Genomic DNA, 16,754 nt, shown 5'->3' on the forward strand with positions numbered 1-16,754 from the left:
CAGATGGTCAAATCCTGGCAAGAATTAAATTTGTTTAATGAGTTTTAGGACAAAATACTGTCAGATAATGAGACAGCAGTTGTATTTTCAGGTTCATGTGACGGGAAACAAACAAGGAGAATAAAGAGAGACATCTTGCACGTAGCACACAGCAGGAAATAATCCACTTCAAAAGCATTCAAGCTACATGCTTCGTGTGGTTTAGGCCACAGGCAGTATAAAAGATGTACGTGGCCTCCGTGATGGCACTCACTGGTTTTGTACTACAGATTTTCAAGTCTCCGTTATTTTAAACGAAGCGTGGAGTGCAAACACCAACATTGGCAGGCTTGGTTAAAAAACCGCATTCGCAAACTGCAGCACAATCCAGTGAGCACAACAGTCCAACAGCTGGGTGTAACATACAGATAGATATCTGCTAATTACTGCGGAAAACAAGACTGAAAATAACCCCCCCACTACAATTTAATTCACCAAAACTGAAGCGCAAAGCTTTTGCCTGGTCTCTACTATAAAACAAGTCATTAGTCATAAAATCCATTAAACCCCCCTATAGAGTAATCTATAGAGGCTAAAGCTGTTCCTTAAACTGGGATGTAAACGTGCCTTTTAACGCTGTACAGTCGGGCTTTTTCAGTCTGTGGGGTTCGACTCACTTTTGAAGCCAGACCTGCCACATAGCAGCAAGCTGACATAGCAGGTGAACTACGGTGGTGTTGTGACGCAGTTCTGATTTATTTTAAATGAAATGTTGTCAACCCAACCCTACATACTCCAAGAGCCCTTTACCTCGGAAAGTATTCATAGTAGGATGGCTGCAGTCACCCGTGCTATCCTTACACGTGTTTCACTGGACATTAAAGGGTGGGAGGTTAAGAACTGGCAGGTTAAGGTCTATTCATCTAATCAGACTTTTGCATTGTTGCATACAGATGATGAGTAATGTCTAGAGAAGTTCACGGCTTCAGTGCATGTGTAACTATAGTCTAAGCACATCATAATGACTGGGTTAGGTGCGACTGACAGACTGTTTCACCAATGACGGGCACGTGAGCGGGATTTATGGCTCCGTGCGCTGTCTGGCTTGGTCCAGTTTACAGATTCAGACTTGCTTGATCACTAAAGCATCCATGCAATCTTTTTTTGTTTAATTCTTAAAAAAAACCCTAGCAATAACTCTTACCCACCATAGTTAGGTATACAACGAGCTACACCCTAATTTTATTCAAAATGAGTTATCCTTCGAGGTTGATCCCACCTAACGCAGTAAATACACTGTACTTCAGCTGAAGGCAAACAATAGTTTATGAGTAAGTACCCCTGCCTCCACAATGCCAGCTTTTTATTTTTCCCCACACCGTCTGTTTCTGAGTTTTAGACCACAGCTGAGAGATAACGCTGCCATAAATTGCATGACTTGGAAGCTCAGAAGTGTGTGGGCAGATCTTTGAAAAGTGGCTGTCTTTACATACTGCTCCGAGAGCAGAATGAGTGCAAATGTACATCCTCACAAGTCCGCATTTGCAAGATTTCAAACCTCAAAAACAAGCTGATGCACCAGGGACACTGACAATGTTTGCAGACATTGGACAGCTTCTTTCCAGCATATCTAAACATTGAATCTTAGTTTGTAAAGCTTGCACAATCTTGCAAAACCTCCATTTTAATTAGACAGAGTTTCAAAACTGAACAACTTTCATCCCAGACAAAGCCACTCACTTGCACACACAAGATTTTTAATTTCTACCTGAAAAATAGTCCCCATGAAACCACAGCTGTTCCTGAAGGAAAAGAATCAGCTGCTGGGTTTTTGACACAGTAAAAGTTGAGTCTGTCAGCCTCTGTGGTGACTGTATCTTAATGAGCCACAGTTCACTCTCTACTGTCATAAATGTCTCCACATGTTGAAGGTGCAGGACGGGAAAGGCTCATTTTCCTGGCTTTATCAAACTATAAAGTCAATTGAACAAAAACTGTGAGAGACTGCTGTCGGTGCACAGGGCTTATGTTTCCTGCTAGCTTTTGGTTGAATGTGGGGTCTGGGTGTAGATCTCATGCAGGCTATTGTTTCCACATCCTCTGCAGCCTGAGTAATGGCCTTCTGAAAACAGGCCGTCTTTTGTCCTGGCCTCCCCGGCTCCAGAGTGAGATGCCATGGCACTGCTTCCCTTTCTGGTTGATAGGAGGAGGAGAAGGTGGAGGAGGGAGTGAAACCTGTCGCCACCACCACTGTCTGTTATCAGCAGGAGGCAAGTCACTCTGAACTGGTTGCTAATGCAAACTGTGCATGTGTGTCTGTGCTAATCCAGCATGAGCAAAGAGGCTCAGCTCCAGCTCGTCTCACCGGGGCGTAATCAGCATTACTGCCACTCATAAGAGTGAAGGGGGAGAAAGGCCAAAGTGTAGCTATCAGCCAAACATCTCCACCACTGGTTTAAAGACAGACACACACGCTCAGACAGCCAGCCAACCACCACCCTCATCCTCACCACACTTCAGTAAACACTACTTCTCATCATCTCATCGCAAACAAAAGGGCCGAATCGTTCCCAGGGCCACAAGTTGACACATGCCATTTAAGACAAGTCCCCTCCACAATGGAGGACAGAGATACAAAACACAATGTGTGTCTGTGTTTCAGGCTGCTTGGAGGAGAGGGGGCAGGGGGTGGCAGAGCCGAAGAGAAACATACAAAGAGAGAAACCAGTGATTTTGAGTGTTTTTATGCAGGCGTGCGTTTATGATCCCACAGTCAATCAGTCAATGCTTGGAGCTATACTGTGTCTTCTCTCTTGCCGAGTTCCACATGCCGACACTGCGTGATTAATGTGGCTGCCATGAGTGGGAGACAGTGCATGTAATCAAGCCCCAGCCTGTAATCACCCTCCATTCCTTTTCATTTGCAGTTTCACAGAGGGGCAGAGCTGCTGCCAGACCTGCAAGCTCCAGCACTGGGGCGGAAGAGGCCGATATGAAGGAAAAGGAGGAAGTGGTGCTGCGCCACAAGAATCCCTCGAGGTTTCTCCCCCCTATAATGCCAAGAACGATACATCTCTGGCAGGTGCCCGAGGGCCAGACTGCCAACTTCAACAAATTGTGGGTCACTGTTCCTGACAAAATGTCACTCCTTCCACCCTCCAAACTAAGCAGGATCCTCCCCTGAAGGGTATGTTACCCAACGTACCATGATGCACGTGTGCAGGGGCGGGGAGAGACAAGTGGCCCTTTACACCTCATTAACTTGTGTGTGAAGTTTTCACATAAGGGAATTAGACAGGAATCGGGATAAGTGAACCAAAATGTGCTCTGGATCTCCGAGCTGCTTGATTGGACAGAGGACGCTTTTCCAGAGCTAATGAATCTCAGAGGAACGCCCGCATTTTTTATTAAAATAAATCAAAACAAAAAACCTCACCAACACATAAATAATCTGGTCAGCACATAAGAATATTCACAAGAAAGAGCACTGATTTTTTTCCCCCTCAGAAGACAGCATTTTCTAAACATGCTGAAGGAGGTGTGCAGTCATTTTTCTTGAGAGGCCTGGTATTTTGTTGTTGTGGGTGTTTAGATTTCATATGCATTTTGTATATCTTGTATTTTATGTTGTATTTGTTGCATTTAAAAAAATATGCTTTAAGTTGGCATGGGTGCTAGCTTGGACAGACGATGTACTACAAAGCAAGCTCAAGACAGCCAGACTTCATTCATCTCAGCTCCCTTAACTAAACTTAAAAGCTCAGTCAGATAACTGGTATCACAACGGTGGTAATCGACTTTCTCTGTTAACTCAGACTTTCTGCTTCAGGATCTGGACATGCTCACATTAAAAGGTGCGCCTGGCACATTATTTGATTCCCCACCCAAGACAACAGCTACACATCGACCTTTGGATTTAAACATTAATATAGTCAGTCAGGTTACTTAGGGTGATCATCCTAATAAATTAGATATTCAAACCACTTTAATATGTCGTCAGATCAAAGGGAAATTTTATTGCTTAAATAGGTATCACTGGTGATAAATAGCCATAAACGTAACTGATCAATTTTCTAACCTAACCTCTGTTAGCTGCTGTTCTTGGAGTTGGAGATTAAAGTAGGGCTGAACGATATATCGCATTTGCGATAATATCGCGACATGATCAAGTGCAATTTTCTAACCGCAAAGGCTGCGATTATACTCTGGACATGTCCAAATTCATGGGCTGCATCCTCCTGAGGCCGCATTTGTAGACCGATTACGTCACAGCGACGCGCCGAAGGCTGTCCAAATTACTACCATATCCCAGAATTCATAGCGCGGCCCAGCCAAACTCCAGTTTCCAGCAATGGCGGCCGCTACTAAGTTTTAAAATTACTCATACTAATCTTTCAGGGTCACAAAATAAACTTTTAACATATTTTCAGGCGAGAAAGTAGTTATGTAAACATCAAATATCTGCTCGGTTTATCAAGATATCCCATATTTGCAAAAGTGCTTCGACGTTTTCAGAGGCGTCTGCTACCCACCAGCTCGACAGCTAGCCGGGAGCTCGAGGGTTACTGATGCGGCCGAGAACGGCACAACTCCCGGCACATCATTTTCAGATCACCGCGGAGTTTCGCTGCTCGGGTTAAACGTAATATATAAGTCACTTAGACAACCTAAAAATGTTATTGTTGGGCTTTTTTCAGTGTTTTGTTTGTTCGTGAGTAAATCGGTTTGGCTGAGATTAAAGTTATTAGATTAGATAAAATAAAACTTTATTAATCCCCCGGGTGGGTTCCTCCTTGGTTTTCACACAGCTGACTAAACGTCAAACAGAAAACTTATTAAACAGAAGTATGAGACAGTCGAGAATTTACACCAGTGTCTGGTTATATTTTAGATAGCAAGAAGCAGACGGCCAAGTTTATTAAACTCCACCGAGACAGCGGTGACGCTAATCAGAACTAGACCGTCCAATTTCACGCCTTTAAATTTTAAAGGCGTGTTTGTGTGTGTGTTTATACAATTGCTATTATGTTTGCACTTTATGTGTAATGTTACTGACTGCAGAGATCAGTAAGATGTGTGTATTTTTTATTTATTAGTTTTATTTATTTAATATTATTTTTTAATTGAATGACTGTCTAGTAGTTCACAGATGTCGAAAAACTGAGTGTGGTAAAGCCACTGATTTTTTTTATGTATATTTCTGCAATCTGCACATTGTACTGACTTTCATTTTAATGTTTACACCAGGGTTCCTTGTCAGCACTTTATGCTCAGATGTTTGTAAGCTAAAAATAAACTATTGTGTATGTTCAAATATACTGTTGTGATTGAAGAAGTTAAATAAAAATGTCAGTCATCAATTCATGCATCACCTCATGTCATCATAACAGAGGTCTGTCTTCCAGGAAAGAACAGTTTAAAATTAATGTAATATAGTATTGGCCATACTATATGATGTATTGCTTGTCTTTGTTTAATAATACAGAAGACAAAGACCTTAAAAAATAATCGCATATCGCATCGCAATCGCAATATTGGGGCAAAAAAAATCGCAATTAGATTATTTTCCATAATCGTTCAGCCCTAGATTAAAGCCAAGCATGAAAACACTACAAATGTTCTGTATCACCAACTGAAAGTATGTAAATTCCACTGACAATGCAGTATGTGCTGCAGAAACTTTATAGCTGGGCTTCCTTCAGTGGCTTTAGCAAGTCGTAAGTCATACAGGCCAAGAGACAGGCTGGTGACCCCCTGCCAACCTCTGGTTGCTAGGGAAAATGTCTATTCCTGGACTGGTTGGTGAGCTGTTGCTTGGTGTCGCTAGGTGAAACTGCTAACATGTACTTTCAGTTGCTTTAGTCGCCAGCAGGTTGCCTCAGTGTGTTTTGCTGAATAAGTTGGAAGTTCTAAGCTCCCAGATGGAATTTGGATCTGGAATTGTATCTGGAACAACCCAAGATGGTGCCAATGAACGTAAACTGTAGTAAAACTGCAAAAATTTTTTACTTTTACTTTACTGGAACTATTATGGATTTGTGACGTGCTAAATAAGTTATCCACAGACTTTGTAGCCAATTTCACCTACCAACTCCTCCAAAACCTCCAGCAGCCGCTCACCGAATGGTTGAGGAATACTCACGTTTCAATAGAAACCTGTAGTTGCTAGAGGTCATTACCGATTAGTCTACAGACATGTGTGACTGAGGCTTGCAGCTTAAAAGCTTCATGCTATGAACATTTTTCCTTCCCCAGAGAACACAGAACTTTAAACACACTGTAAATAAAAGAATTATGAAAAGTTCCGATTAGGGCTGGACGATATTATACCGCTCACGGTAATACCGGTAGAATGTTGGGCAACGATAAGAAAATAAAATATCGCAATAGAATATGGGTAAAATGCACATGCGCAGTGCCTTTGTTTTCATGCGCACATGACCGAAAAGCATGGCAGCAACGGAGAATGAGAAGAGGCAAAGCGGATTGTTGAGTGAAACAGATGAACCAGAATTGGTTTGTAAAAATGGTGCAACTTCAGTGGTGTGGAACTGGTTTAGCTTTTGTCTGTCAGATACACAACAAAGCACTATTTTTGCTAGAGCATGCTAGCGGGCCGTCGTTATTACTGTATTTGACGGACTAAGGTGCTCGTAAATCTGGGAGTAATCTGGGACCAAAACTCTGTCCACTTCAGGTGCCAAAGTCAAACGAACACTGCAGCATCACTAATAGTTAAAAACTGTCTAAATTCTTTCATCTTTAATAAATTGATCAGCATTGCTGCTTTACCAGGTGTAACGATTAAGTTTAACATCCAGGCATCCATGAAAACAGAATTTATTACATTTAACGGAGTTAGAAGTTAGCAGGAAGTTAGCGGAAGTTAGCTCGCTAGTTTCGCTAGTTACCTAAACATGATATAGCATGTTCTGACTGAGAGATTTCTGAAATAATTCAAACGTACAGCTATGCTATCACTTCCAACATCAATGAAGACTGAAAACTAAATAGCAGTGACATTTGTAGGGTTACTGAAGTTGGACTAGGTGGTATATAATGATGTGCTAGCGACACAGCTATGTTAGTATAACATAAACAGTAAAGCTGGAGGATGAATGCTAACTTTTTTCCCACTCGATAAAAGTTAACGTGAAGGTTCCTGATGGTTAGGGACAAATGCAATAGCATGGCAGGATGCTGTAAACGGACCAAACTTCAGTCAGGAGAACAACTGAGAGAATCCATCCACAATATGAGGTTAGTCATTAATATACTGCAACAACATGGGAATAGAGCAGCTGTGATAGAATACAGCATTAATGAATCAATGGTACAGAAGTGGAGGAAGCAAGAAGAATGAGTTGAATAAAGTTTGATTTATCCGACTGCTTTGTTTCGGTTAATGTGCCTTGTAATCCTGTGCACCTTATGGTCCGAAAAATACGTATTTGACTTTTTTTATTTGGCACACTGCAGTTTAATGTTGCAAGGCACCTCTTTTTAACTTTAGTGGATATTATACATGTTTATGCTCAGGATATGTCAGCCCATTTCAACTGGAAATGTCTTTTGGTTAAAGTTTCAGCAAGGAATTTGCATTTGCACTGTTAAATCTTTATATAGCTTTAATGCACATAAAAAACAGCTGCTTGTTTAAGTGAAAATAAAAAGATGGGTTTTTGCGTTAGTAAAGTTGTGGAGTTGTATTTTGTCTCGCATCAATTATATAGTCAGTTATATCGTTATCGCAAATTTTCAAATATATATCGAGATAAATATTTTTGGCCATATCGCCCTGCTCTAGTTTCGATGTTAGATTTTAGACCAAAACTCTGCTCCAGACCACGTTGTGTGTTCAGCACAAGTTAACACAGAGATTGACCCACGTAGAAAGAAAGACACCTTCATAAATCTAAGCTCGCTAACACATTAATTTTGTTTTGTAGTACAACCCCTCTAATCTCCCTTGTAAAATACCCCTCAACCACGTTTCCTGTTTAAATAAAGGCATATCAATAAATATGATGCTTGTTTCTACTGTAGGGAAAAAATATATAATCAGTGCCACATACAATACAGTATTGTATAATGTATAAATTTATATGTATAATTTATAAAATGCCTGACAGATTTTCCCAGCTTAGTTGCAGTGGTTTGCAACTTCATCATATCTCAAGATGACTTTTTTGGGCAGAACACATACTTTTCAGTGCCTTTGTGGCAACTGTTTAGATAATCCACATACAGTACACAGTAATGATGTGACAGAAGTACCATCAATGTTTTTTATATTTTGGTCATGGTTAAATAACTAAATGGTTAAGATGAAAGCTGTTTGCTGTGTTACTCCCCACTCCATTAGATCCACAGCAGGGAAGTTTTTATCACGCTGGGCACAAACAAACCCTCGGGGCAGGCCACAACACATCTGGACCGACTGTAACACATTAGTCTGAAAAACCTGATTCATTTTGGGTGATCCAGGCAGGGTGACAACACACCGCCTGCATTCCCCCGCTCATTGTTATTCAAATCAGAGGAGACGGCACACAATCAGAGGGGACTCTCGGGAACTCAGCATAGGCAGGCTAAACACACGCACAGACACACACTTGTGGAAAAATAAGTGCCAAAATCCTCTCCTTTCATTCACTCCGGCAAAAGAAACAAACAAACACACGGCACACATGCAGATGGACCTTAAGGGATCGACGCTGGTCCTGCCAGGCTAACGACTGCAGCACACCGGGCACAGGGGGGCAGGACAGGAAAGAGGAGGTCAGATATGAATAAATCATGTCTGTAGACCACACAAGGGATAAACAATCACACCAACCCAAATCAAAAACATCCTGCCAACACCCAGGCCAAAGCAAGCAGAAAAAATTATATCACACATACTAACGCGTGCATACATGTGCCATTCACTGCATCACTAAAACACGCTTTAACACAGAAGGTGTGATCTCTCTGCTCAATTACTGGCACACACAGAAAAAGTAGGACTCCCAACTTGTAATGGGACGGGAAAATTAGCAGGTCAGAGTTCATGTCATTAACCTAGCTATTACTTCAGCAAAAGTGTGCCACTGACACACACGCGTATATCCCCACATTTATCAACGTCTGAGCCAGGCAGACAGGGAGAGCTAATGCATACTGAAGTCATGATGCCTCACGCTGTAATCAAGAGCGTTACAGCTCCTGTAATTACCTCTAAACATTCGTTTCGCTTATAAATCTGTGCCGTATATTTGGGAGGAGTGCCAGATTCTCTCCGATCCCTGAGCCATCACAATGACAGAGGCGCAGATGAACTGTCAGGGAAAAAAATAATGTCTCACTCAGATCTCCCGATATGACAGAGTATTCAACACATTCCTTACATTAAAAGGAGCTCAGTTTAACTTTCAGAAAATCACTGTTAATGACAGTCATGGCTGTTAAGTCAACTATAGTCAGCATTTTGTTGCACATCATGTCTGAGTTTATGTCAACAGCAATGAGACACACATAAGTCTCTCCTAAACTGCTTTGTTGTAACTAATGCAGCGACCAGAGACCAGTGCATACCCAAGCATTAGTATAATCAGAGCAAAGCTGATTTGAACAAAACAAAGCTACCAGTGCTGGATGCAGGATAATTAGCAAAGTAATGGATATTTGTGATTTGGATTTTTTTTATGAGTAACACATGTGAATTTGCTTGTCTAAGCACTTTGTAAAGTATGTTCTTAAGCTGCTATAAATGTATATTAAAAATAATAACAGTACAATAACAACAATAGTAATATTAATGACAATAGCGAAGACTACAAGTAGTATTACTAATAGTAATCACCAGTGTGTAAAAGTCTTGAGCCACCCCTCAATTCTGTATATTTTGCTTCTAAGGAGCCAGACTTTCTCACAATTTTTTGCTCTTGAGCAATAGTTCTCCAGCTTTTCTTTGTGAAACTGTCTGATTTTTCACTCATTTTAAGTCCAGTCCTTGTATCTTTTCAGAAGAATATTTTTCATTGTATTATTTTTGGTTTGGTAATCCACTTAACACTGCCCTGTGAATCACGTAACTTATGCACTTAAGGGATGAAAAGTGTCTGCACACAACAGACAACTTAACAAAGAACCAATCCTAAACTTTATCTTTAGGCAGCGTTAATAGCCATTGTTAAGAGTTAGTAGAAACCTTGGCATCTCTCGTCATGATGTGCAGTGTGTCCTTGAAAAATCTGAGGTAACTGCACAAGTAGCAAGAAAAGACTACGTTGTAGAATAAAGGTGGTCATACCAAATACTGACTCTCAAACTCTGTATTTTGCGTTTATATTTCCATGTATGTTTCCACATGTTTAAATAGATGAAAGCACCTATTTCCAATTTTCCTCACAAAATAAACAGAAATTAGGGGTGGCTTAAGCCTTTTGCACAGTACTCTATCACTACCAACACGCCACCTTGTTGAGCAAAACTTCCATATAAAGTCAGTTGCCATTTCCCTCGTGCATGGAGCACAGGACAAACCCAAATTAATGAAACTCACTTTTCACGCACAACAGCTTCTCTATTAAAAAAAATAAAAATAAATAAAACAGGGAATCCAACTATCATCTTTGGTTGTATTCTAACTGCAGGCATTTCTCAGCACGCCATCAGCTTCGGATTTGCAGCATTCGTTTTCTAAATTACTGCCATACGTACTCGTATCATTGCCTTGTCTAATGGGAGTTGCAGTCCGTACAGAGCACAACACAAACAAAAACAGGAACCGACTGACCGCTTCTTTACCTCCAACTCTTGCAAAGAGGTACCGACATGTGAATCAATCCTCTGTGACAGCTCGAGTCAGGTCAGACGCAGGTTAGAAAAATCCTGGACTAGTTACAAAAACGACAGGCACCACACCTTACTGTCAGAAAAGTAAAAGATTGTTTTCACTACTCTTAAACTAAAAAAAACCCCCAAAAAAACCCCCCCACACACATACACAAATTAGAAGCAGCAAACGTTCCACCACTATTCACATTTACAGGTTTTACAGGTTATCCATACCCTGCCCCCCCACTCCCTCATAAAGCTCAGGACCACTCAGCTCATCTTGTCATGACAGGAAAGGGGGGGGGGGGGGGGGGGTTCAACTCTTTCCAACCAGCCTGTGCAATTAGCATTGCCTGAAAAGAAACTATTCCCCAAGGACACAGCTGCTCCCGACTTGAGTCAAAACACGCATACTTCAGGCTGCTTACTGCAGATTATGGCTGAATTTCACGAGCCAAAGAAAGCTGCTAATGCACTGCTGTCCTGATGTCCAGCGACACACATGCAACATTAACTTGCATTTTTATAAAGTAGAAACAAGGTGCACAAGGCTAATTTGTATCTATTAATGCTCCTCATTTGACTCATAATAACTCCTTTCCCCACTGTTGACTCTGGCTCTGTCAGTGTACTGCGCACTTCTCCCTCCCCTCCTTCTTCCCCCAGCACTGACCCAACAAAGCCTCTCCACAGCCTGACCCAGTAACCTGCATGCCTCCTATCTGCTGGAGGAGACCAGCTATAAGCTCCCATCTGAGCGCTCCGAGGGTGGCAGCATGGTGGAGAGTGTGAGTCAGAAATGTTGCTATTTTATTCATTTAAAGAACAACAATGCAGGCTTTTTCAATTTAGTTAACAAATAAATGGGGTTGAAATCCCAGAAGCATAAAAATACAGTTATGTGCACATGTGAAAACAAACAAATAAATATGATCACACTTACCCCTTGGCTCCCTTTGAAACATATTGATGGCTCACTTGATAAAGACCCCTAATGAGAAAAAAGAAAATGAGGCTATTGTAGTTGCATATAGGCGTCTTTGGAGAATTATGCAATCTGAATTAGTGCAGTAAATATAATTTATCTTACATTTAAACAGATTAAAGCACAAGTTACACAATCAATAAAGCCTGTGTGCTGTTAATGATCTCCACTGGAGCCAATTATGACACAAACTAGGCTACTTGTCAATTAGATAACTATGCAGAGTGCTGCCTCTCTGCTTTACTTTGAAGCAGCACCAGGAAGGTTTCCCAGCAAACAGCTGAGGGGCTCGTCTTTCCTGACAATCACTGGGTTTAGTTCTGGTATGTTACCCAGCCACGAAGCCAACTGATTCAGTCAGAAGTAACTGTACTGGCCGGAGCCACAACCTCAACACACACTAAATTAAAAGCGTGAGCTAAATAAACGCAGAAAAACAATTTAACAATAATTAGGTAGTGGAAATTTTTAGAAAGAAGATAAAAGAGAAACTTTGACGCATGAATTCACATCCAAACACACAAAAAGAAAACAAACAAACCACAAAGGTACCTTGAGGTTCTGGTACGCCTCCAGCGCTCTGATAGCCGTGTCCGTGAGCTTGACATGGTACAGCGTCCTGTTGGGGCTGTTTTTGTTGTTTTTTCCACAGGAGAGCCCGTACTGGTGCTCCTGCCTGAGAGAAGCCATCGCTGGCTTTTCTCGCTGCTGTGCAATTAAAGCTGCTTTCCTCTCTCGGCTCAGCGCTCTCCCCGCCGCGTCACGCCGAGGGCGGGGCCTCGCTCGGTGACAATAGCGCCGTGAACTGATGGCTCCGAGCGGTGGCGATACACAGGCTGAATGTGCAAAACTAAACGCTTAATAATTAAATAAAAGCTAAGGGGAAAACCATAATTACCCATTTTACATATGAAGGAAAAAAATGCATGCGTGTAAGCAGTGTTGTCAGACTTTTTTGTTGTTTTATTCTGGTTCGTAAAACTATCAATGCCATTTTTAAAGCGTTCTGACATAAGATGTATTTAAGACAGATCGATTAAATAAAATAGTAACAAAAATAACAAGACAAAGTAACTCAATTATCTGAAATGTAACAAAAGAAGTGAAATAAAAATAAATAACAGAGCTGGAGAGCTTCTTTTGGCTGCTTTCTTTAGGAGCAGGAGATCATCTGCCTCCTTCTCACCCTATCCCCAGCATCCTCATCTCTCACTTCAACCCTCTGGATGGCCTCAAAATTCATTGTCCAATATATCCACCAACACTCCTCTGCAAATGCTGTCTAACTTAGTCTCCAACGCATTCAGCCTGAGCTGTACCTCTAATGCACTCATTTCTAATCTTGTCCATCCTGGTCATCCCCAGTGAAAACTCTCTAACATCTTCAATCGAGTCACCTCCAGCTCGGCCTCCTGTCTTTTTGTCAGTGTCTCCAATCCACACATAGCAGGTCTCACTACCATCTTTCAATTCTTCCCTTTCAGTTTTTCTGCTATCCTTCCGTCACAAATAACTCCTGACACTTGTTTCCACCCACTCCACCCTTCCTCTTCTTGCTTGCTTCCTGCTCTCTTCTTCACCCCTTGTGCACTGTCTTGCTTAGAAATGTGGACCTCAGGTTCACTACCTCAGCTCCTTGCATCTTCACTGTTACACCTGTCGTCCTCTCATTCTCATGCATTCTGGTATCTGCTGACTTCCATTCCTCTTCTCTCCAGAGCTTACCTCCACATGTCCTCGATCCCTCCCTCCCACTGTGGATCATAGCGTTGTCTATGAATGTCATAATCCATGGATATTCCTACCTAACTTCATCCATACTGCTCATCACCACAGCTGAATAAAATTCTCAATATAATACAAAAATCTAACAAATAAATCCATGGATTGTGGAATGACAGGTGGTCACTACATAACTGTCTTTATAGCAGCAGAACTGAAAAGTTTTTGTTAGAAGCACTAATGCTTTAGAATGAACTGTGGGTCAAATCTGAGTCCACAACATAAATGTGAGTATGGTTCTGTGGGACACATTAGCTATGCAAGATGGAAGTTTGGCATCAGTCATACAAAAGGAAAAATGTATTTTGTGACTTCGTTTAAACACAAATGGAAACTGCCTTGTTTTTCTGGTCTTTGCACACTTGCGTTCCCTTTTTCTATCACAGTAACTGCTAAAACTGTTATTTCAGCTGCTACTCTGTCTGGTAATCATCACTGGGTTTCAGTGAGGATGCATCTTCAATATATCTCCTTTTGAGCCACACGTTTCCCGTGAGACTCGCAGTGTTGACTTTGCTAAACTTCAGCCAGTAAAAATGTGGGACATTGTCTCAATATGTGGGACGGGGGGGAGGGTAGGGATAAAAAATACTGTGCAGTCCAATATAAAGCGGGAGACCTGGTCACCCTGTCTAAGACATTATGAGAGAGGAACGTGGCAGTTATCCTGAATGAGCTCTAAGAGGAATCTCACAAAAGTAAAGACGGTGGTTAAACGTTTACACTTTTAAAAATCTTATTTATGGAAAAAGTGACCCAACCTTTCCAGTGTTTTTGTCAACTACAGTCTTTATAAATGTATGTTTCATGTTTCAGTAACCACTGAAATCAAAGTTAAATTAGTTCATGCCTCAGAAAACCTCCAAAAAAGTGCTGCAGTCCTTTCAAGATGGTGGCAGAACTGGACATCTTGCTTATAGAGCTTTGATCTTTAAACTATGAGGAGCCGAGCAAATCAGTAAGGGAAGCTGAATTAAATATGATTTATCTAAATGGAAAGGAAAAAAACAAGAGTTTAATGACTCTATAATGCTTATTTTTATTTTAGTGAAATTCAGCTTGAATACTTTTTCTGTTGTTAGTGAGAGATTAAAAATTGAGTGGTAGTTTTTTTTAAGTTAACGAATTTGGTGCAGATTGCTTATTATTCTGGTTTTAAGTGAGACAACTTTACTATTATCTCAACAGCAGCAGCAGGAAGACATTTTTAGTGTAAATACTTTATCTAGAAACAAATAGACCTGCTCCAATAAAAGAAAGTTGAGAATTTTTCACACCTTTTCCAGCCCTACAGAAAAAAGGCAGACATCCCATTTATTTGAATGGAGCCACTGTCATCACAGCAGGGATGCCAATTGAAGGAGCAACACAGGAGCCACAGAGGGTCATCAGTGCAATGCAGCGTCGACCAGTAAGGGCCTGCTTTGGCTGAATCCCCACATGGAAACACATTCCTGGAGCATCACTGTGTGACATGAACACATCCTTGTGATGAAACACAAGTCATCCAACTGGAACAGCATTAAAGGTCATTTGTCCCTATTCTGCAGGAGTGTTTCCACTTTCAAAAAACAGAAAGTCTGCATCAGGGAGTCATAGGGAGTGGGGTTGGAGTAGTTTGGGGGAGAGTGGTGGTAGAAACACACCCACTTTTCTACTAAACAACTGCAATCCACTTACTTTCACTTGGTCTTTCGCTTTTTCACCAAATATGCAGTCAAAGTGAAAGCTGAGGCAGCGAATTTACTTGTTTGGGAGATTGGAAAAAGATTATGGTTTACATAAAAAACAAAAACACATTAAGCATGAAGATGAGATTTCCTAATATGTGCGTGGATCTCTTCACATCTAAAGGTGACACCAACACACATCTTACATGCCCTTATTTACATGGCCATTAGAGGTTGGTTTGTCATTCTAACAGGTTTCACAATGGACCTCCGGTGTCATTCTTTAAAGAACACACCACCATCAGCAACTAACGAACTCAGAGACCAAAACAGGGCCGAAAGAGGAGGGACGTTTTTAAAGTTTTAATGACATATTGCACTGTCACAACTAATGAAAACATGAATAGTGCAGGATTAAAAAAACAAAACAAAAAACAGCTAGGGAATATAATAAGGACTTAAACCTTTGATAATATAAGTGCAGAAAAACATGTAAATGTTACATACACAGTTAAGTTTGGAAGTTTTCTTGAGCTTGCAGCATAAGCCGAAATAAATTATGTAGCATCTCACATGTGTCTAAGTTTAGCAACAAAGTCGGCGTAAAGCTGGAATCTTTTCCCATCTCACCTTCATCTGCAACAGAAAGTCTGAGTCTTTGTGTGGAGCTGTGCAGAAATCTTCCATGCATTCGAAGTTTCTGCAAAACCTGGAGGCTAAAATCTAATTCTTACTATGCTAATAAGAATGCTAAGAAATGCTGATCTACTTGTCATGTCATGCCTGGCCTGGTGAATGCCAGTAGATAAAAACAGAACCTTTGTGTAAGCATGACACATTTCTCATTAAATAGCATGGCAAACGTGCCGACCATAACACTGTAAATGTGTAGTATTATGTCTGGCACGTTAGATGATACATAAGTGCCTGATTAGCAACACTGTTGACTTATTAAACAAGAATAAGTCAAGAAAAGGCCAGTTTGTTTTATGTTAGAATATACCCTTTCATTGAGATTAATAATAATAATAATAATAATAATAATAATAATGATAACAATGATAAATGTAAGTGCTGTTTGAGCTGAGGACACAAAGCAGTAGGACAAATACTGCGGTGGTTGGAGTGCAACAGCTGTTCCAGGAAAGTTATTATTTAAAACATATAGTAAATTTTCAGTTGCACTGGTTATATTTACATAAAATCACCAAAATGATGGTGTCATGCTTGTTTTCTTCTTCCTTGCTTAAGAGCCACACTTGTCCTGAATGGTAGAGAAATTCCCAGTAACCCACAGGTAATAACTACTTTAAGCCCACAGTAACAAAACAGCCATGTTAAGTAGATGAATACCCATGTTTTTGTTCCATTTATGAAATTATCAAGTTTTATCTTCATCCTTATCCAGCCTGGAGAACTCGGGACAAATCATTATGTGTATGCACCTATGTCACAGAGAGCTGCTTGAGATCACCAAAAGAGCCAAATATGTCTCAGGAGCCATAGGTTTTAGACCC

The 16,754-nt window shown here is 40.9% G+C and overlaps 1 protein-coding gene across 1 annotated transcript in view; it reads right to left on the reverse strand.

Moving 5' to 3' along the window:
• LOC309706452 (RNA polymerase II elongation factor ELL-like) overlaps positions 1–12,549 on the reverse strand; it is a 37,428-nt gene extending 24,879 nt beyond the window's left edge. Inside the window, exons 1-2 of the mRNA XM_082533005.1 lie at positions 12,338–12,549; positions 11,744–11,791 (exon numbers count right to left, since the gene is read on the reverse strand). Of these exons, the coding sequence (XP_082389131.1) occupies positions 11,744–11,791; positions 12,338–12,475 (186 nt within the window). The 5' untranslated portion in view covers positions 12,476–12,549. The remainder of the gene's footprint in view (positions 1–11,743; positions 11,792–12,337) is intronic.
• Positions 12,550–16,754: the final 4,205 nt, after the last annotated feature.

The sequence above is a fragment of the Aulonocara stuartgranti genome (assembly GCF_965226115.1).
Source record: "Aulonocara stuartgranti genome assembly, chromosome: 1".
Taxonomy (NCBI): Eukaryota; Metazoa; Chordata; class Actinopteri; order Cichliformes; family Cichlidae; genus Aulonocara; species Aulonocara stuartgranti.